The 22,911-nt window shown below is 54.5% G+C and overlaps 1 protein-coding gene across 7 annotated transcripts in view; it reads right to left on the reverse strand.

Annotated features, from left to right (window-relative positions):
• UNC13B (unc-13 homolog B) overlaps positions 1–22,911 on the reverse strand; it is a 3,555,093-nt gene that overhangs the window by 1,041,996 nt on the left and 2,490,186 nt on the right. For all 7 annotated transcript variants that reach the window (XM_078674667.1, XM_078674666.1, XM_078674664.1 and 4 more), the window contains one exon: positions 5,924–6,013. In XM_078674667.1, the coding sequence (XP_078530793.1) occupies positions 5,924–6,013 (90 nt within the window). The remainder of the gene's footprint in view (positions 1–5,923; positions 6,014–22,911) is intronic.

A 22,911-nucleotide genomic window follows, 5' to 3' on the forward strand; every position in this document is an offset into this window, starting at 1 on the left:
CTCTGAAACCATCAATGCCCCCCTGATGCAGCTTTTTCAACAAGCAAAACATAAGGCTCAAGACAACAAATGCAGGTCATTAAACATAAGCAAATCAGCGGCACTCCACATGCTCGAATGCCTCGGGATTGATCGTCTTGATTAGTAACAGGTAGGACTGAACAGATTAGATGCAACTATGCAAACTTTGTCAGCCCACACTAATTGAAGGTGTCCATTTATATAATTTTATTTCAAGCTTTGTTTTTGTTTGTCAGTTTATACAATTTCGTAATCATCTCTCTCCCCATTTTGTTCGAGTCTGCTGAAAGTAGTGCAGGCAAGTAAACAAACATTTGAAATAAAGTATTAAGATGCACAGTGCAACCACTCATTACCTCTACGTCCCTCGTCCTCGACCCAGTCATCACTCATGAGGTATTCCACACACGACAGGAAACAAAACAGGAAACGCTTTCTGACTCCACCCACCCTCCTCTCAGGTGCTATAATACACCCCACCACCAGAAACAAATCCTGTTTTGTTTCCTGTCGGTTGGATGCTGATGGGTGACGCTTGGGTGAGTGCCGGGCACTTACCTGCTTCGGTTGTCCTGTGGTGTTCCTCCTTTGCTGGGCCCTGGGGGTGCTCATGGACCTACGTGGGACCTTTTTGGAGGCAGGCTGCTGGGCTTCCTGCACTTCGCTCCTGGCGGGGACCCTGGGTTGCGGGGCTTCTCGGGTCCCCGTGGTTTTACCCCTGGATCCTGGACTCTTCCTTGTCTCCGCGCTCGTTTGGGCTGTTGCCCTCGCGCCCTGCCCTTTGCCGGTCACTGGGGTGTGGGCCATGTGGTGGAGCACTCGCTTTCCTGGACGGTTGGTGGCGGACTGGCTGCCCGCGTTCTCCGGTCCTTTTGGGCCGGGCGCGCTCACCTCCTGGCTCCGGTTCCGCCCCTCCCTTCGCGGGGGCCGTTTCTTCCTGTGATTGAAGCCGCGTTGTAGGGGCTGGACGCAGGATACCGTTCTCGTCCTCGGAGCCTCATTTTTGCTTGCGCGGGCACCCGGGTGGGCTCCGGGTTCCCTGGCTTCCTTCCTGGATTGGCTGCACGGGTCCTTGCGATGACGTCATCGTCTCCTTTCCGCATTGGTGACTCGGGGTGTTTTCCTTCATCGGTGCTCCTGGATGGCTCGTTTTTCTGCCGCCTCCTTCTACTTCCTCGGTTTCCGAGGGGCTGCAGCTGTGGGGTGAGTGTTTTCCTCCTATTTATGGCGGGATTTCGTTTTCTTTCTTCTGTACCACTTGTGAGAGTTGCTGTGTTGCTTTGCTGGTTTGCTGTGTATTTGCTGTTCATTATGGGGAAACACCATAGGAAGAGAAAGCATGTCTCTCCTGTTGGGTCATCCTCTTCCGACAGTGGTGATTCTGCCCCTGCTGGTCGGAGTGCTGGTCTGGGTGACTCGAAGAGGCTGAAGCTGCTGATTTTGGAGACGCTGTCCGAGCTCCAGGCTTCAAAAAAGGGTGCTGGGGGTCGCTCGGAGTCCCCTGCTCACCTTTATTCTGATATCTCCTCCTCTGCTTCCTCTGATGAGTCCGCTTTGGGTGCGGTGGATCTGCAGGGCAAGTACATTTCGAAGGAGCTGTTGCCTGATATTCTTGGTCATGTTCGGGAGAATATGGGCTTCCCTGAGGTTTCTGTGGCCAGTACCTCCCAGGATGCTGTTCTACCGCAGTTTCGGAGGCCTGTGTCTTCTTCCATGCCCATCCACCCCTTTGTTATGGATGTCCTTCTTAAGGAGTGGAAAGACCCGGACCATATTTCTTTGCCCAGGTTCATGTCGAAACTGTATCCTTTGCAGGATTCGGAGGTTGCCCTGCCTGATTCGGTGCAGGTGGACTCTATTGTTGCTTCCCTGGTGGGTCGGCCTTCCATGGCTGATGATAATATCCTGAAGGATGGAGTGGATAAGAAAATTGACTCTGCTCTAAAGAAGTCCTATGCTGGCTCTCACCTGGCTCTTCGGTCGGGTGTTTATGGTGCTTATGTTGCGCAGTCTTTGTTGGCTGACTTCAAGACTTTGTTTTCTACTATGCAGGAGGGGGGCACTTGTCCGGAGTTGCTGGAGTCTATGGAACGTCAATCGGAGTTCCTTTCAGACATTGCCTTTGACTCAGTCCGGGCTTCTGCTCTGTCTTGTGGTTCCTCTGTGGCTGCCCGTCGGAACTTGTTGCTGCGGGGTTGGAAGACGGATGCGGCGCAGCGTTCTATGGCCTTGCGGTTGCCATTTTCAGGTACTCTTCTTTTTGGGGACGCACTGGAGGACAAGCTCCATAAGGTTTTCAAGGAGAGGAAGCATTCTTTGTCCTTCCGTCCTGCCCCTTCTCATAAGGGATCCTCCTTTTCTAATGCGAGGTCCTTTCGCCAGCCTTCCAGGTTTCAGCAGTCCTCGTTTAGGGGCCAGCGTGGTGCTCGTGGGTCCTTTCCTCGGAGGTTCCAGAAGAAGCCCCAGCCGGATGGTGGGTCTGGCGCTCCTCGTTCCTGACTACGCCGCACCGGTGCCCGATCTCGCTGGTGGTCGGCCCGCGGTTGGTGGGAGACTGCGGCTGTTCCTCCCTGCTTGGTTGTTGACGACCTCCGACCAGTGGGTACTGGATGTTGTGTCCAGGGGTTACCGGATAGAGTTCCTGTCTCCCCCACCTCCCTCGGGTGTTGTGGTGACCCCATTGCCTTCGGACCCGTCTCGTCGTCTGGGATTGTTGGAGGGTGTTCAGGTCCTGTTCGACAAACTGGCGATTGTCCCGGTCCCCCCCCTGGAACGTGGCCTGGGGACTTATTCGGTTGTCTTTGTGGTCCCGAAGATCACGGGGGGTTTCCGTGTTGTCATCAATCTTCGGGCCCTGAACTTGTTTGTGCGCAAGATCACTTTCAAAATGGATACTTTGCAGAGGGTGATCCCTTTGATCCAGGAGGGCTGGGTGTTCACCTCTCTGGATCTCCAGGATGCATACCTTCATGTTCCGATGGCGTTGGAGGATCAGCGGTTCCTGCGCTTCTGCCTGGAGGGTCGTCACTGGCAGTTTTGCGTCCTCCCCTTTGGTCTCCGGTCCGCCCCCAGGGTGTTCACCAAGGTGGCGGCTCCCTTGGTGGCTCATCTCCATCTCCTGGGGGTGTCCGTTTTTCCTTACTTGGACGACTGGCTGCTGCAGGCTCCTTCTCCAGGGGTCATGTCTCGCCACCTTTCCTTGACCATGCGTACGCTCGAGGATCATGGGTTCCTGGTCAATCTGCCGAAGAGTCACCTGGAGCCTGCCACTCGGAGGACTTTCATTGGGGCCGTGTTCGACTCAGTTCTGGGCATGGTTTTTCTCCCGGAGTCCAGGATTCTACGTCTTCAGTTGCTGTTGAGGAGGTTGCTTTCCCGGGCTTCAGCTCCTCTGCTGCAGTGGCTGGTGGTTCAGGGCCACATGTCTGCCACCGTGTTCACGGTGCCCTGGGCCAGGGCTCATCTTCGACCTCTGTTGTGGCATGTTCAGAGTTGGGTCTCCTTTCCTGTCCAGGACTTCTCGATTCCTGTGCCTGTGACTCCGGAGTTGGTGTCTGCTCTCCAGTGGTGGCTGGACTCTTCGAATCTGTCGAGGGGCATGTGGTTCCATCCTCCGGCTCCCTTGGTGTTGACGACGGATGCCAGCGCTTTCGGTTGGGGTGCGACTCTGGGTCGTTGGTCGGTGCAGGCGCGTTGGCTTCCTTCGGAGTCGCACCGCTCTTCCAATTGGAGGGAGCTGTCTGCGGTGGAGAGGGCTCTCCGCCTTCTCAAGGATCGTCTTCTGGGGTGCAACGTGTTGGTGAGGTCGGACAACACTGTGACTGTGGCCTACATCAACCACCAGGGCAGTACCCGCTGCCTCTCCCTGAATTTGGTGGCCTGTGCAATTGCGAGTTGGGCCGAGTGTCATCTGGTGGCTCTCTCTGCTGTGCACATTCGGGGTGTGGACAACGTGGTTGCCGATTCCTTGAGTCTGAAGTTCCCGTCCTCTCTCTCCCTGTGCCTGGCCCCTCGGATTTTCCGGTTGCTCTGCCGGAGGTTCGGGACTCCGGTTCTGGACCTGTTTGCCTCCCGGTCCGATGCATTGCTTCCCCTGTTCTGTTCCAGGACCCCGGAGTCGGGGGCTTGGGGGGTGGATGCCTTGACTGTCCTTTGGCCTCCTTGGTTCCTCTATGCGTTCCCCCCCTTTCCTCTGATCCCTGCTTTCCTGCTGAAGGTTCGTCGGGTGGGGGCTCAGGTGGTGGCTGTTCTTCCTTATTGGCCTCGCCGCTCCTGGTTTCCTCTGCTTCTGGGTCTGGCGGTGGGCCCTCCGTGGATCCTGCCCCGCTACCCCTCTCCGCTGTGTTCCCCGTCTCCCTCCCTGTTGGTTCCTCTCACCTTGGCGGTCTGGAGGTTGAACGGTTGTCTCTTGGAGTCCGGGGTCTGCCCGACCACCTCATCACTGTGATGCAGGCGTCTCGTCGGAAGTCCACTCTGTCCTCCTACTCGAAACACTGGGCTTCTTTTTCTTCTTGGTGTGTTGCCCTGGATCTGTCTCCTACTTCTTGTGGTGTTTCTTCTATTCTGCAGTTTTTTTTGGAGGGTTTTCAAAAACACTATGCTTTGTCCACTTTGAAGGGTCAGTGGGCTGCTATTCGGGCCTTTCGTGATCCGGCTTCTCTTCTTCCTTCGGACGGGTTGCTGGTTTCCCGTCTGTTTAGGAGTTTCTCTCTTTCTGCTCCTTCTGTCCGCTCACCGGTTCCTCCTTGGGATCTCTCTTTGGTTCTGGGTGCCTTGCAGTCCCCTCCCTTTGAGCCTTTGGAGTCGGTGGAGTTGAAATTCCTGTCTTTCAAAGTTACTTTTTTGGTGGCTGTTACATCTGCTCGGAGATTGGGGGAGCTTACGGCTTTGCGTTGTTCTCCCCCCTTTTTGAGGTTTCTGGACGACGCTGTGGTCCTTTCCTTGGACCCCGGTTTTATGCCAAAAATTCGTTCCCGTTTCCATTCCTCCCAGGAGTTGGTTCTTCCTTCTCTCTGTCCTTCTCCTTCCTCTCCTTCTGATGTCTTGCTTCATTCTTTGGATGTGAGAAGGGCGTTGTCTGTTTATGTTGATCGTTCTGCTGGGTTTCGGTCTTCTGACTCCCTCTTCGTGACCTTTGGTTTGGCTGGTAGGGGTAAGGCTGCCTCTCGTCTTACTTTGGGTCGCTGGATCAAGGCTGTGATCTTGTTGGCTTACCAGGGCTCTGGTTTGCCTTGCCCGTCTGGGGTTCAGGCGAGATCTACCAGGGGTGTGTCTGCTTCCTGGGCTGCCTTCCATGGGGTTCCCCTTGAGGAGATCTGTAGGGCGGGTACCTGGGCGTCCGAGTCCACTTTTGTGCGACATTATCGTTTGAATTGTGCTCTGTCTAGCCGCCCTAATTTTGGTTCTGGTGTGTTGCAAGCTGTGGGGATCCCCCCATCTGTTTGATTCTGTTTATTTCTGTTTTGTTAATAAACTGTGTCTTGCTGCACTCCTTGGTCTCTGTTCTGTTTCTGTTTGTGGTGTGCCAAAGGCCTTTGTGGGGTTGCTTTGGTATGCCTCATGAGTGATGACTGGGTCGAGGACGAGGGACGTAGAGGTAATGCTATGATTACGTACGGTAATCCCCATTACTCTTAGTCCTACTCGTCCTCGACCCAGTCATACGACCCGCCCGCCCTCCCTTTCCAGGCCTTTGGTGCTTGGTACATCAGGATTTGTTTCTGGTGGTGGGGTGTATTATAGCACCTGAGAGGAGGGTGGGTGGAGTCAGAAAGCGTTTCCTGTTTTGTTTCCTGTCGTGTGTGGAATACCTCATGAGTGATGACTGGGTCGAGGACGAGTAGGACTAAGAGTAATGGGGATTACCGTACGTAATCATAGCATTCAAAAACCTTACACTGACCTTCATTCGGAAAAAGGTGATGCTGGTCAACAAGTCCACTGTCGACTTGAGGTCCTGTAGACGATCAGGGCTGCTGGCAGGGAAATTGTTCTGCAAATAAAAAACACATATGGTTAATAGAGGAATTATAGGCCTCTCCCACAGAAGAAACTCATTCAGTGGCTTTGTTGCAATATGAGCTACTGGGCTTTCTCCGATTATCCTCCTGTTCCTTGTGTAAGTACAGCGCTGCCATCTGGCTACGTTAGCATTATAATTACAATCTCTATCTAGGTTCAATTACTATTTGAAAGCCTATCTCTAATCACCACCTCCATCACACTATCCCAAGATGACGCGACCTCCAAGTCACTGGAGGATTCTATGCTGATATGTTGCACTCTGGGTGCTTGTACCGCCCGAGGTGACAGAGGGGTCCCCAAGTACGAGATGGTCCTTTGGTGACTGCGCCTCTCGTCACTGCAGGGTTCTGTGGATCCATGGGTATACCACATGGTCATTGGAGGGGTCTACTCTTTGAGGCGATCCCTGAATGACTACCCCCAAAGGTCACTGGTGGAATGAGCTTCTTTGGGACTCTCTCAAGTGACAGCACCTCTAGTCACTTGAGAGCTCTGTGCGTCAGTGATGGTCCATAGGTGACAGTACCACCAGGTCATTGCAGGGGTCAACACTTAGGAGGCAATCCCTGGATGACTACCCCCCAGGTCACTGGCTGAATAAGCTTCTTTGGTGCTCCCTGGCTGACAGCACCTCCAGTCAATGGAGACCTCTGTGCATCAGTGGTGGTCCCTGGGTGACTGTAGCCCCAGTCAGCGTCAAGGTCAAGCCTTAAGTGGAGGGTGGCTGTATCTCCAGTCACTGGAGGACTGCAGGCTCCTGCAGTGATCCCTTGGAGGCTATACCTCCAGTACTGAAGGGCTTTGTGCACCTCCTGTGGTCCTTTGACGGCTTCCCTAAGGTCATTGGAGGGGTTTCTGAGACCGGTCCTCCTGGATGACTGTACCCTTTGGCCACAGGAGAGATGGAATCCTTTGTTGCCCCCTAGGTTCACTATACCTTGAGTCAAACGAGGGGTGTATGCTTCGGTACTGATCCTCCAGTGATCTTGTGTCTGTGGTGGGCAGTGAGTGACTGCACCTCCAGTGAGTGTCGATGTCTAATCTTATGCGAGTCTAGGTTTATGCGAATACTGGCTGGGTGACTGTATCCCGAGACACTGAAGGTGTAAGCCCTCTCTTGGTGGTATGTGTGTGTCTGAACTCTCTGATCACCGGATATCTTTTCGCATGTTGTGGCTTCCCTGTGTCTTCATTGCATGTGCCAGTGCTCTCTTTATAGCCGAAGGGTGTCAGGAGACATCGGTTCTTCTAAGTGCCTGTGCTAGAGGCTGTTTTCGTGTAGCGGTCTAAGAAGTGTACGCGCCTGGTGCTCTTGGGAAATTTAAACATGTTAATAGAGGAACACTTCCATATGTGCTATAACTCTTCCCTGAAGACCCCCGACCAAGGTAAGAAATTTATTCATTTTATTAGCACTTGCCTCGCCTGGAGGCCTGGGTCGCTTTAACTATTAAAGGAATGAAGTGCCAACTCTCTCACACATGTCTAGAGACAGAAAAATATGGAGTCTCTGTGAGAAGTTGGCCTGATATATGATGTTCACTAGTTCTAGTGACCACCTTGTATCAGTCCAAACAACCCTTATGGTGATTGGTTGTAAGTCAACCTTATAGACCAGCTATCCTAATGGTAGCATGGACAAAGCAGTCTTAGGCTAAACTTTTGGCATGTGAAGCCAGCTGTTTTACCACAATATAATCCCTTGAATACCAGATGAAAGGACACCACACAGGTTGTTATGAAAATAAATGAATATGCTACTTACCAGTATGCATCTGTTCTTGGCATGTAGGGCTGCTAACATTCATATCTTAGCATTAGATCGCCGCCTAGTGTTGGGCTCGGATGATTGCACATTGTTGTCCTGGAAGAGTCTTCGAAGTATCCTGAGATAGGTGGCTCCTCCCCTGGACTACAGTGCGCATGGGCATCGGCTCCATCCCCAGATTGTTTTTCGCCATTGTGGCAGGAGATGGAGTGAAAGTGTAAAGGATGTCCATGCTAATGAATAAATACAATAGTATATCTGCAGCTGCGACAGGCACCGGGGAGGAGGGCGGGCGATATGAATGTTAGCAGCCCTACATGCCAAGAACAGATGCATACTGGTAAGTAGCATATTCAGTTCGAGGCATGTGGGCTGCTAAATTCATATCTTAGCATAGAATACATAGCAGTCCCTCCATCAGCGGCGGTTGCCCGTGCCAGCTGCAGAAACCTGAAAAAGTGTCTTTAGAACAGCCTGTCCTACAGCTGCTTGCTGCTTGGAATGCACATCAACACAGTAGTGTTTTGTGAAGGTATGTGGTGTGACCCACGTGGCTGCTCTGCAAATATCCTCTAAAGGAATGTTCCCTAGGAAAGCCATGGATGCCCCCAGTTTGCGTGTGGAGTGCGCTCTGGGGGGTATTGTTAAAGTGCGCTTGGCTTTTTGATAACATATTTGGATGCACTTAACAATCCACCTGGCTATCCCTGCTTTGGAAATTGGGTTGCCTTTGTGTTGTGGTGCGAAGGCAACAAAGAGTTGTTTCGTCTTTCTAAAGGGTTGTGTTCTGTCTATGTAGTACATCAACGCCCTCCGTACATCTAAGGTATGGAGCATTCTTTCCGCCACCGTTTGCGGGTTTTGAAAGAATGCTGGCAAGTCAATAGTTTGATTAAGATGAAACTGTGACACCACCTTAGGAAGGAATTTGGGGTTAGTGCGTAGCACTACCCTATTTGGATGAATTTGAATGAACGGCTCTTGTATGGTGAGCGCTTGCAGCTCACTGACACGCCTCAGAGACGTAATAGCTATCAGAAAGGCCACTTTCCACGTAAGGAATTGGAGCTCACACGAGTGCAGTGGCTCAAATGGTGGCCCCATCAGTCTGGTGAGAACGACGTTGAGGTTCCACACCGGAGCTGGTGGAGTTCTTGGGGGAATGACTCTCTTCAGACCTTCAAGGAAGGCTTTAATGGCGGGCACCCTGAAGACAGAGAGGTGCTGCCTGTTCTGAAGATAAGCCGCTATGGCTGAGAGATGTATCCTAATGGAAGTGTACGCCAGATTGCACTTGTAGAGATGTAACAGATAACAGATGATGTTGGGAATAGATGCATCTAGCGGGTTGATGTCATTGGACGTACAGTAGATGACAAAACGCTTCCACTTAGCAGCATAGCATGCTCTAGTAGTAGGTTTCCTCGCCTCCTTGATGATACTCATGCATTCTGGAGGTAGGTTAAGGTATCCAAACTCTAGGACTTCAGGAGCCAGATCGCCAGGTTGAGCTGTCGTGGATCTGGATGCTGAATGTCTCCATGGTTCTGCGTCAAAAGACTGGGTGTGAGGCGCAGTCTTTGATGCGGCACCACCGAGAGTTCGAGGAACGTGGTGTACCAAGCCTGGCGCGCCCACGTTGGAGCAACCAGGACGAGTGTCATGGAGTGCTGCCTTAGCTTTCTTGCGACCAGCGGTATTAGAGGGGCTGGCGGAAAAGCGTATGCAAATTTGCCTGACCAGTTCATCCATATCGCATTCCCCTGCGACTGTGGGTGAGGGAACCTGGCGGCAAAGAGTCGGCATTTTGCGTTCTCCTTTGTTGCGAACAGGTCTATCTCCGGATGACCCCACTGTTGGAAGAACGGGTGGAGAACAGAAGGGTGTATCTCCCACTCGTGCATCTGATGGCTGTATCTGCTGAGCAGATCCGCCATCTGATTGTCCTTGCCCGGGAGGTGTTCTGCCATGAGGAAGATGTTCCTCTGAATGGCCCACTTCCACATGCTCTGAGCCAGATGAGACAGCTGTGGCGAGTGGGTGCCTCCCTGCTTTTGAATGTAGTACATCGCGGTCATGTTGTCCGTCCGGACTAGCACGACCTTGTTGCTCAGATGTACAATGAAGGACTTGAGCGCCATGAAGATTGCCATCAGTTCCAGATAGTTGATGTGCATCTTCTGTTGCTGCGTCGTCCATAGTCCCTGCACTGTGTAAGTGAGCACATGAGCTCCCCATCCCTGGAGAGACGCGTCCGTTGTCAGGATAATCTGCGGCACAGGCTCTTGGAACAGTCGGCCCTTGCAAAGGTTGTGTGGAGTCCACCAATGCAGAGAGTCGTATGCCCGACTGGTAACCAACACTAGGTCTGTCAATTGCCCACGAGCCTGTGTCCACTGATTCGCTAAGCACTCCTGGAGCGGGCGCATATGCAACCGTGCGTGAGGGACTATGAAGATGCAGGAGGCCATCATGCCTATCAACTGCATGAACACTCTCGCTGGCAGGGAGTGTCGTGGTCTGAATCGTTGGATCAGCGACTGAATGCTGTCGATTCTGACTTGGTTTGGCTGAGCCATGGCTGTCAGGGTGTTGATCGTAGCACCCAGGAACTGCCGGACATGTGCCGGCTGAAGATGCGATTTTGGGTAGTTCAGGGAGAAACCCAGATCGTGAAGCAGGCGAATTGTAGTCGACATGTCTGCGGCGCACTGTTGCTCCGACTTGGCTTGTACGAGCCAGTCGTCTAGGTAGGGGTAGACATGGATATTCTGCCTCCTGAGGTGCGCCGCCACTGTCGCTAGACACTTGGTGAACACCCTCGGGGCTGTTGTGACTCCGAAGGGTAGGACTTTGAACTGGTAGTGCCTGCCTTGAATAGTGAACCTGAGATATTTCCTGTGTGACGGGTGTAGTGGAATATGGAAATAAGCATCCTTGAGATCTAAGGTTGCTAAGAAGTCTCCCTGGTTTAGCAAGGGAAGAATCTGCTGCAGTGTAAGCATGTGGAAATGTTCCGATAGTATGTACAGGTTGAGGGGACGTAGATCGAGAATGGGCCTGAGAGAACCGTCCTTCTTTGGAATAAGGAAGTACAGGGAATATACCCCTGTGCCTTCCTCCCCCACCGGCACGAGCTCGATTGCGCCTTTTTGCAGCATCGCCACTACTTCCTGCTGCAATAAGTGCAAGTGCTCTGCGGACATAGGCCTTTGCCTTGGTGGGATGTTGGGTGGAGTGGATTTCAACTCTAGGCAATAACCATACTGAACTAATTGTCGCACCCACCTGTCTGTGGTGATGTTTCTCCAGACGGGCAGGAACTGCTGCAGTCTCCCCCCGACAGGTGTTAGGTGGTCGGGGGGCAGTGACAGAGAGTCACTGTTTGCTTGGAGTAGAGGTGCGGGAGCTGTTGTTTCCTCTGCCGCGACCTCTGTTGCTGTTGTTCCTATAACCTCCCTTGTTCTGCTTAGTGAACGAGGCTTGCGCCCCACCTTTGGAGAACTGGGATTGTTGACCCATCTGTCCTCTGGTGACTCCACGTGCACCTGAGCGACGAAAATTGCCGCCACGAAACTGTTGGGACTGCAGGGCCCCCATAGATTTAGCAGTTTCCGTGTCCTTCTTTATCTTCTCTAAGGTGGTGTCAACATCCGGACCAAACAGACTATCAGGATTGACTGGCTGATTCAGAATTGTCGTCTGAATATCCTGCTTGAACCCTGAGATGCGGAGCCAGGCTTGTCTTCTCAGCATAACGCTAGTGTTGATAGCCCTAGCAGCTGTGTCCGCAGCGTCAAGTGCACACTTGATGGCTGCGTTTGATATTAGCTTTCCTTCCTCAATAAGCATCTTGGTGCCTTCTTGGAACTGTGGGGGCAGGTGTTGTATAACCTGTTCTAGGGTGTCGTAGTGCGCCCTATCATAACGCGCCAGGAGCGCCTGTGTATTTGCGATGCGCCAAAAGTTTGCCGCCTGTGCAGCCACTCTTTTGCCTCCTGCCTCAAGCACTTTGGACTCCTTGTCCGGGGGAGGAGCTTCACCCGTTGTCTGGGAGTTGGCACGTTTCCTGGCATTGGCAACCACAAGAGAGTCCAGTGGCAACTGTCCCCGGATGTAGACGGGGTCCGCAGGAGCAGGCCTGTACTTCTTTTCAATGCGAGGGTTGACCACTCTAGCCCTCGTAGGCTCCTTAAAAATGTCTCCAGCATGTTTGAGAACACCTTTCAGCATAGGAAGTGTCTTTACTGTCCTCTCAGATATGGCAAAGGTGTCAAAAAGGAAGTCTTCCTCAACCGGGTCGGCATGCATGTCCACATCATGATTGGCCGCCGCCCGTTCAATTAGTGCATGAAATCCTGCTGAGTCCTCAGTCGGGGATGCACGTGCATTAAAGGTTTGCGGGTCTTGGCCCGCACCCTGGGTGTTTTGGTCACCAGAGTCGTCGTATGAATCTGGTTGTACATCAGGGTCATCGATGGGGAAATTGTACTGTTCATCCTCATCATCTTCCTCACCCACAGAGTGTTCTGGGGAGGGAGTAGGGCTCCGTCTAGGAGGAGGCTGAATCGGCTCCGTGAGGCCTAAGGCGTCAAGGGGCACCCTCTTCTTCTTCAACGGGATGACGTAGGGGTCCACCGGCTCCGAAGTGATCTTCCGTTTATAGAGGGTCAGCTTGCCGGTGGCAGCATCGATGAAATGCTCTGAATCGTCTTCCGATTCGAGTACACGACGTGGAAGAGGGTCAGCCAGCGAGGAACCCTGTTTCGGAGCCGATTTCGTCGAAAACGCTTTCGGCGCCTCCTTAGGTGGCAAGAGAAAAAGGAGTTTCCCAGAAGGCTTAGCCGGAGCGTCCTTTTGCGGCTGCGGTGATGGCATCGGAGCCGATGGAGCAAGGGCCTTCTCCCTGATTCTCTGCAGTGACTCCGCAATGGGGGACGGTACACTGCCAGTGGGTTTCGTCGCCGACAAGGATGCTTTGAGCGGTCCCTCGGATCCGACGTCCTCGCGGGCCTTGTGCGGTTTGGGCGCGGAAACCTTCTTCGGGTCCTCCGAATCTTGAGGCCGGGGCGCCGACTTCTTGGGCGTAGCCTCTTTGGAGCCGACCTTGGCGGGCTTGGACGGCGCCGGAGCCGTTGATCCGAGCCGACCATCTTTCTTGGGGGCCCTTTCCTCGGGCGTCGGCTTCGATTTCGGAGCATCGGAATCGACCGACTTCCTCGGCTTCTGCGGACCGGAGGTCGACGGAGCCGACGGGGTGACGGGCACCGACTTCTTCACAGGCACGGCAGCCATCTTAGGAACACTCGAGTCCTTTGGTTTCAGTTTCGATTTCGGGTCGGCCATTTTAGGTGTTGACGACCCCGACGGTTTCAGTTTCGGTTTCGAAACATCGTGCCCAGCAAGTGAGTCCGAAGCCGGGCCCGAAGGCGGGGCTGTGGCTTGCGGCAACGGGTCCAGGGTAAGGCCGACAGGCGATCCCGTGTCCCGGTCGTCCTCGAAACTTTCGGGGCAGAGCTCGTCCGCAGAGCTGTCCGCCGCGGCCCCATAAATTTCATCGTCGTCTCCTACCTCTTCGACGTATTCGAGGACCTGACCCGCGACTCCGTCGTCGTCTCCCGGATCCGCCTCGACCTCCGACCGTGAGGGGGAGATTTGTAGAAGGTGACCCTGGACCTCTTCTTCCGGGTCGCCGAAGATGTTCTCCGGATCCGGGGCCGCTTGCCTAGCTTCCAAGCGCACCGCGCGCCGAAGCTTGAGAGTTTTCTTGGAGCGGAACTGTGCACAGGCCTTGCACTTGCCGTCGTCGTGGTCCGGTGAAAGGCACTTGTTACACACAGGGTGTAGATCGATGTGTGGGTACTTAGACCCACAGAGCGGGCAGTACTTGAACGGGCTCCGCTCCATGTCCGTAAAGGCTTGCTGTCGTGTCGCGATGAGAAGGCCTCAAAGTTTAGAAAGCGAAGAAAACTCCGCTTATTCCGGCTTCAAGAGACGGAAGACTCGAGACCGAGCGCAGACAATACCGACGCAAGAAAATCGAGGCCTTTTGGCCGGTAAAAGATAGTTTTACTTGGTTCCGACAGTAAGACGTCGAAACCACATCCGAACCCAATGGCGGAAAAAAACAATCTGGGGATGGAGCCGATGCCCATGCGCACTGTAGTCCAGGGGAGGAGCCACCTATCTCAGGATACTTCGAAGACTCTTCCAGGACAACAATGTGCAATCATCCGAGCCCAACACTAGGCGGCGATCTAATGCTAAGATATGAATTTAGCAGCCCACATGCCTCGAACCAGTATATTTATTAATAACAACACCTCTGAACTCTTTATGAGGTCAGAGGGCTAAGCACATGACAATCTCTTACGAAAAATACTACAAGTTGCAATAAATTACAATGGTGCCCTAGGGGCACAACAAACCATATACTAAGTAAGTGGAATGTGAAAGTCGATAAAAGGAATGGAGCTGTCTAGAGGCTGTAGGATCGATGGCACCACACTACACTAACTTCAGGTAAGTAATAGGAGGCCCACGGAACGAGTGTGCAGAGTGTGAACTCACACGTGAGATGCGTAACAACGTCTATGGACAGTACAGTTCAAGTTTAAAGGCAAGTACGGACAATCCTGACTAGGTAGGACAACAGCGACTGTGGAACTGGACATTAGGACAGTTAAACTACCCTTGAGCACCGACATGCTCTTGTTACCTCACCCACGGACTGCGGGTGCACAGGTGTCAAAGTGCGTCGGGTTCTCGCGTTGAAGTCTATGGAGCCTGAAAGAAAAGATGCTGCAGGCGACCAGGAGGAAGATGTCCGGTGCGATCCAAGGGTGGATCGGTGAAGAAGAAGACCTGAAAGCAGAGGGGACAATGTTCACAGTCACTAGCCAGTGACTGGAGTGGAACCAGGAAGGAACCAGATGTCGACGTCGCGATCAGGTGAAGAGTGGACGCTTGACTCTGCAGCCACGTGGACCAGGAGGTGTCTTCGACGACTAGGATGGAGGCACGAGCTGTCCCACGCAGGCTCTCGCTGTCGGCGGTGTTGGATCCGGAATCGGCGTCAACAGGCCTTGGCAAAGGCAACCCACGCGGTGAGTGGAGAAAGCGTCTGGTGCGTACTAGGAGAGTCCGGGGTGCCCCTCTTTTGGAAGGGAGCAAGGGCCAGTCTGGAGCAACCAGACCAGCAGCAAAGATTCAAAGGTTCGTCGTCTAGTAGGCCACTAGCCAGCCGGCAAGTGACCAGACAACGCGTCGAGCAGCAGACAAGCAGAAGGGCCCCACGCAGATCTCGTGGATGCTGGAGGGCTGATCTTCGGTGCAGGGGATGCTCGGGGTTGGGGCTTCTCAGTCCCCAAAGCACTTGGTTGAGTTTACCTCGGGAGTCGTGCTGGAAGCGAAGTGCAGTTTCTTTCAAGATGGCCGGTCCCACGTGTCTCGTCGCACCCACGGATCTCAGCTGTGCTGCAGATGTAGGTTGAGGTCGGAGAGGTCTGGGAATCCGGGTCTCGTCGGGCTCTGAAGTCTGGATCCTGGAAGGAAGACGACAAAGGGAAGCCGCTGGACGCTTGATGGTGCCTGCAGTTGCAGGGTGGACACTCCTTGCCCACAAGGGAGATTCTTCAGTCTTCTGTGGAGCAGAATGTCGAAGGCCAGAGTTTCTTCTTGTTGAATAGTTCAGGATAATCTAATCTGGAATGGGACCAGCTCCTACCTTTATCCTGCTAAAGGGGGCTGCACTACTGACTAGGTCCGTCCCCTGGGTGGGACCAGGAAGGGGGGTGGTTACACCCCCTATCCTTTGTCCGGGTTCCCGCCAGAGCTGGGGCAGGGATGCCCTAGCAACTGGTTTGAACCGGTGTATGCACAGGGCACCTGGTGTGCCCCAGGCATGTCTCATTCCTTACAGGCCTATCCTACCCAATACACAAAACCCTGTCTGGGGTGGTGCTAGCACCTCCCAAGGCAGGAAACCCTTTGTCCAAGCCACCCTCGCTGGAAGGACTCCCAGCAGCAGGAGGTCAGACTTGTGTCTGTGGTGGCAGCATCCATTTTGTGATGCTAAGGCTCGAGTTAACTTTAACCGGGGTTCACAGTTACATACATGTCGTGTCCCTCTAGAAGGGTGGAATGCTACCCCCGTCGCCAGAATTGGCGAGGGGGTAGTATTCCAAATCGTATGACACCTTACTCGACATGTTTTGATAATGTTATACCAGAGTTAGCATTCAACCGCGAGGTTGATAATGCACTTAAGAGTATATGGTATAGCGTTATCATGGAACAGCTATTAGGACTTGGTTCCGCAAGCTGCAGACGGGCTCAGCTCATGCCAGAGCACCATCTCACATATTTTCCAAGCACTCTGCCTTCAGGATTGTGAAGGCCTGCCATAGGAGTGACTGATAGGAGGATATGTGTCCATTTTAGGGTTAGATATAGGTATACTATATCTACAGCAAAGGGCGTATACACCACCTTGCCCCAGCTGTCGTGCAGCCAGTTGTGTCAGTTTTGGATGGCCAGCCAGGGGTGGCATAATACATGCTTCAGCCCCTGGTAGGCCCTGGGTACACCTATGCCCTGGATACCTAAGGTATACTGTACAGGGACTGATAAGGTGACTCAATATCCAATTAGATATGTACCTAGGGTACATGGAGTCCATTTTAACAGAGAGAGAAGGAAGCCTGGGGTCCTGAATAGCAGGATCCCAGGCAAACTAAGTCAAAAACCAGCAAAACACCAGGCAAAAAGTTGGGGGTAACCATAGTCAGATATCCACCTTCCTACAGTCTCCAAGAGAAAGACTGATATACAGTGCCGGTAAAGACAGACAGGAGAGACACATTAGACATCTAGGGGCAACAGAGAGACAAATAGGGAATGTAGAATTAACAGAAACAGAGAGACATGTGGAGTGAGAGATAGAGAGAGACCTCGCTCGTTGACTGGCCTAAGAATAAATACTAGGAGGGAAAAGGTTAGGCTAAGAGGGGCTCACCAATGATAGGGCGAGAAAACACCGCTCATCCTGGCCACAGGGTAGGGTCACCAGAGTGGGAAGGAGACCGCACTATTAAACTCTCCTGCCACCAAGGCAGCACATTTCTAGTCAAAGTTAATGGTGTGATAAGTTACAAGGTGGCAGGAAGGTCAACAAGAGTAAGTTTAAAGCAGGTTGCCAGTGATATTTCTACAACGGGAAAGGGGCAGCTGTGTCACAGCAAACACCTAGGCCCATCATGGCTTCCTCTAAAGGTGTCTGTGGACAAACGAGAGAAAGAACTAAACTCCACACATGGACGTGAGCACATGTAAGTGAGCACAAACGGTTGGAACAAAGCAACAGAAAAAGTTTGAAGGTCATCGCTAACGAAACATAGCGTACATTAGGACACCACTTTCTATCACATATTTCTCTACCTGAAGCACAAGTTACTACTTGTGTAACGATATATCTGTAAGAGACATTAGTTAGTATTAGATTCCTTACCTTAGAATATCCCCAGGCGTCAGACTGGATCCGGAAATTTTTGCGTAGCAGTACCCTTGCGTGTCGGTAGGCGTCGTCTGCGGCTCCGCGTCCGTCGTCGGCGTCGTGGGCGCCGTGATGACGTCGTCGGAGTACTTAGACGCCGCCTCCGCGTGCTGACGTCAGTTCTTAGACACAGCTTTTCCGCGCCAGAAAATGCAGAGCCATGTTAAAAATCAACACTGGTGCCACTGAAACTAGGGCCCTGAAAGGGGGTAACCCTAACCCTAGATATAGGTTCGCAGAACGGGGAGGATGGGTGGGTCGGTAAGGAATCTAATACTAACTAATGTCTCTTACAGATATATCGTTACACAAGTAGTAACTTGTGCATCTGAAAGAGACACGTTAGTATTAGATTCCTTACCTTAGAATAGATACCCCAGCAATACCAAGCCCGGTGGTGGGTCTGCGAACCAATAATCACACCAGAAAGTCCTGGAGGACGGAACGGCCAAAGAAGCCATCCCTCCGGACTTGGCTGTCCAGGCAGTAGTGTCTTGCAAATGTGTGCAGCGATGCCCACGTAGCTGCCTGACAGATGTCTTGTAAGGGCACCCCCCGGCCCAGGGCAGTTGTAGTCGCCGTGGCTCGGGTGGAATGAGCCCGTAATCCAACAGGGGGCTCCTTTCTAGCCAAGGAGTAGCATGCCTGGATACACAAGATGATCCACTGGGAGATGGTCCTCTTGTGCACCGCTTTCCCCTTCTTAGCGCCCACGTAACCAACAAAGAGTTGGTCATCCACCCGGAACTGGCGTGTGCGGTCCAAGTAAAATGAGAGCGCACGTTTTGGGTCCAGACGGTGGAGCAGCTCTTCCTCTTTAGAGGGATGCGGTGGCGGGAAGAAGGTTGGCAAGGTGATAGACTGCCCGATGTGGAAGGCCGTGATAACCTTGGGCAGGAAAGATGGCTTGGTACGCAACACCACTTTGTCCGGATGGACAGAAAGGAAAGGTGGAGTACAAGAAAGGGCCTGGAGCTCACTCACTCTCCTGGAAGAGGTGATGGCAACCAGGAAAGCAGTCTTCAAAGTAAGAAGGCGAAGAGGACAGTTGTGAAGTGGCTCAAAGGGAGCGCACATCAGAAACCAGGTTCAAGTCCCACTGAGGCATCACAAACGGAACAGGTGGGAATGTGTGAGTGATGCCCTTTAGAAATCTATTTACAATAGGGGACTTGAACAAAGAAGGTTGATCAGACAGCCTCAGAAAGGCTGAAAGGGCAGAAAGGTAGCCCTTGATAGTGCCCAGAGCAGAGCCCTGCTGGGCAAGAGAAAGAAGGAAGAGAAGAACCTCAGAAAGAGGGGCAGCAAGAGGATCCACCGCCTTTGCTGTGCACCATGCCACAAATCTGTTCCACCTGCAGGCGTATACCGACTTTGTGGAGGGACGCCTGGCTGCCAGAATGACGTTACAGACTTCAGGAGGCAAGTCAAATGGCCTCAACTGTCGCCGCTCAATCTCCAAGCATGGAGGTGGAGACTGGACAGGTTCGGGTGGAGGACCGTCCCCTGCTGCTGCGACAGAAGGTCCTCCTGAAGAGGCAGACGAACCGGGGGATCGACTGACATACTGAGTAGCTCTGGATACCAGTACCTTCGAGCCCAGTCCGGAGCCACAAGGATGACTTGGGCCCGGTCGCGCTTGATCTTCTTCAGCACTCTGGGCAGAAGTGGTATAGGCGGAAAGGCGTACAGTGGACCGCAACTCCACTCGCGACGAAAAGCGTCTCCGAGCGAGTGCTGCCTTGGAAATTCCAACGCGCAGAACTGATGACATTGCGCGTTCTCTTCGGTGGCGAATAGATCTAACCAAGGCTCTCCCCATTGCTGAAAGAGGCCTTGCGCCACGTCCGAGTTCAGACGCCATTCGTGATCCATCATGCACCGACGGCTGAGCTCGTCCGCCCTGGCGTTCAGAGAACCCGCCAGGTGTTGAGCCACCAGGGTCACGCCCTGGCGCTCCAGCCATTGCCAGAGGCGCAGAGCCTCCTGGCAAAGGGTCCACGACCCCACCCCGCCCTGTTTGTTGCAGTACCACATGGTGGTGGTGTTGTCCGTGAACACCTGCACTACACTCCCCCGGACAGAGGGGAGGAACGCCTTCAGTGCTAGACGAATCGCCCGTAACTCCAACAGGTTGATGTGGAGTCGGGCCTCCGCCGGAGACCAGAGGCCTCTGATCTCCGCCTCTCCCATGTGGCCTCCCCAGCCCTGGAGGAACGCGTCCGTCACAACTACGTGCTCCGGTTGGGGAAGGGAGAGGGATCTGCCGCTGACCCAATCGCGGTCCGTGAGCCACCACTGCAGCTGTCTCGCAGTGCCCTGCGAGATCAGGACGTTGTCGGATAGGTTGCCCTGATGCTGGGCCCACTGAAACTTCAGGTCCCACTGCAGAGCCCGCATCCGCCACCTGGCATGATGCACCAGCAGGATGCAGGAGGCCATCAGCCCCAGAAGCCGCAGCGTCAACTTGACCGAGACCCGGGATAACGGCTGAAAGATGGGAATCAGAGCCTGAATATCCCGGACCCGCTGTTCGGGTGGATAAACCCAAAACCGCGCCGAGTCGAGAACCGCTCCGATGAAAAGGAGCTTCTGAGAGGGGCACAGGTGTGACTTCGGCACATTGATGGAAAACCCCAGTCGGTGCAGGAGGTCTGCCGTAGTCTGGAGGTGGCTGACTGTCTGGGGCGAGCCCGCCTTCAACAACCAGTCGTCGAGGTAGGGGAAGACTGAAACCCCGAACCTGCGCAGGTGAGCTGCGACCACCGCCATCACCTTTGTGAACACCCGTGGGGCGCTGGTAAGGCCGAAGGGGAGCACGATATACTGAAAGTGCTCGTGGCCAACCGTGAACCGCAGGTAGCGCCGGTGGGCCGGCAGGACGGGATTGTGGAAATAAGTGTCCTGCAAGTCCAACGCTACCATCCAGTCTCCTGGGTCCAGGGCAGCTAGGACCTGAGCCAGTGTCAGCATCTTGAACTTCTCCTTCCGGAGGAAGCCGTTGACGTTCCGTAGGTCCAAGATAGGGCGTAGGCCTCCTTTGCCCTTCTTGGGTACCAGAAAGTAGTGGGAGTAGCAACCACACCCTACTTTTGGCCCAGGAACGCGCTCGATGGCCCCCTTGGCCAAGAGGGCCGTAACTTCCTCCTGCAGAAGTCGCAAATGATCCCCCGATACACGGTGGTTCTGCGGTGGCATGGATGGAGGAGTCGTCTCGAAGGGGAGGGAGTAGCCCCTTCGGACGATCTGCAGCACCCACCTGTCCAGAGTGACCGTGCGCCAGTGGAGGTGGTGATGGCGAACCCTGCCCCCCCACTGGCGTCACATGGGCCTGAAAGCACGGTCTAGGAGGGTTTTGAGGCGGATGCTGCGGGGGAATGTGTGGACTGACCTCGCCGTTGTCCCCGACCGCCGGGACGGAGGTTCCCACGGCCGCCACCGCGTTGGGTATTACCCTGCGGAGCGTGGCTGGCAGCACGTGTGGGTACACCCCTTCCGTGGCCACGAAAGGAATGAAAGGCAGCCGATTGCTGGCGCGGGGCCGAGAGGCCCAAGGACTTGGCTGTAGCCCTGGAGTCCTTAAAGCGCTCGAGCGCATGGTCTGCCTTGTCGCCAAAGAGGCGACGGCAATCGAACGGCATGTCCATCAAGGTGTTCTGGACATCGGCCGAAAAGTTGGCGGACCTCAACCAGGCGTGGCGCCTGACCGCCACCGTCGTTGCCATCGCTCTACCCAGTGAGTCAGTGATATCCAGCCCACACCATATGGAATATTTGGCTGCATCCCGGCCCTCCACAAGGGCTTGGCCGAGTTTGGCCCGTACCTCCAACGGGCACTCTGGCAGCACTTCCGCGACCGTATCCCACAGAGAGTGGGTGTAGCGATCCAAGAGGCATGCGGTGTTGGAAGACCGCAGTCCCAGACTAAGGGACGAGAAGATTTTTTTGCCATACTGCTCGTACCTCTTGGATTCCCTGTCCGGCGGTGCCGACGGGAAGGCGGTCTGGGAATTGGAGGCCTGGATGACCAGGCTCTCGGGGGTAGGGTGGGTGGACAGGAAACATGGGTTGCCCGGTGCCGGGCGGTGGTGTCTGGCCACGTTCCTATCTACGGGCGAACCCGTAGCGGGCTTGGACCAAGTGCCCAGAAGAACGTCAGTCAAGGCCTCATTAAAGGACAGCAGAGGCTCGGCCGAGCTTGACTGCGGTTTAAGGACCTCAGTGAGGAGATTAGTCCTCACGGCCGCGACGGGGAGCTCAAGGCCCAAGGCCTTGGCAGCCCTCATCAACACCACACTGTAGGTTGCCCCCTCCTCCGAAGCCACGGTAGGAGGGGAGACAAAACCAGTGTCTGGAGAGGTGTCCAGGCCACTGGCCTCCCCAAGGTCTCCTGCCCAGTCCTCATGAGACTGACACTCTCGGGTCAAAGGGTCCTCAGACCCCTCCCAATCCTCTTCATCACCCATCTCCTGAAACTCAGGGTTCTCAACTAATGGGGCCTGCTCATAGAAGTGAAACTCCCCACACGACGTCTGAAGCGGCGCCCATCGGGGCCGTCCCAACATCGGAACAGGAATGAAGGGGGCATTGGGGACGGAGGCGACACCTGATGGTCCGACGCCGGGGAGGTCGTAAGGTCCACCGGCGACGATCCAGATCCCGAAGAAGGTCTAGCGGCGTCCCGCGGTGCCGGGCCCGAAGGCGCCGGCGGCACAACTGGACCCCGCGGCGCTGGGCCCGAAGGCGCCGGCGGCGTCGGGATAGCGGGAACCTGCGGCGCCGGGCCCGAAGGCGTCGGCGGCGAAGCACCCGACGGCGTCGGGGCCGAAACCCCCGACCCGCTAGGGGCCCCAGATGGGTCCGCTGGGCCTGAAGGCGCCGCGGAGCCCGTCGGAGGAGAGAGTTTCCTCATGGCCATGAGGAAGCGCTCGATCTCCTCCGGCGTCGCATTTATCCCAGGGACCGGAGGGTGTGGAGCTGTACGCCGCGCCCGCGACTCCGACGGAGCCGCGTGGGCGGTGTCACCCGAACACCCGGCCGCAGCGTGCGAGCGGCGGGGGGAGTCCGCAGAGCGATGACGCCTCTTGGACTTCTTGTGCTTCTTACCTGACGACGACTTCGACCCATGCGGCCTACTCTCGGAGCTGTGGAGGCTCCGAGCCCGCGACCTGTCCCTCGACCTCCCGTGGGACCGAGTCGCCTGCGGGACCGCTCCCGCCTGGCTTTCGAAGAGAGGGCCCGGCAGTCGGAGCAGGCCTTGTCGTCGTGATCGACGCCTAGACAAGTTAAACACAGGTGGTGAGGATCCGTGACCGACATCAGGCGGTCGCAATCCTCGCAGTGCTTAAAGCCGGGCATCCCTACGGCACCAATCGGAGTCGGAAGACTTCGAGAAATGATCAAAATCGATCAAAAAGTTAGTCAAAAATTGACTAGGTTACTGCTTTTTGCAGATCTGCGCTTGCTGGCGCGGAAAAAAGAAGAACTGACGTCAGCACGCGGAGGCGGCGTCTAAGTACTCCGACGACGTCATCACGGCGCCGAC

Source organism: Lissotriton helveticus, chromosome 2_1, assembly GCF_964261635.1.
Source record: "Lissotriton helveticus chromosome 2_1, aLisHel1.1, whole genome shotgun sequence".
Taxonomy (NCBI): domain Eukaryota; kingdom Metazoa; phylum Chordata; class Amphibia; order Caudata; family Salamandridae; genus Lissotriton; species Lissotriton helveticus.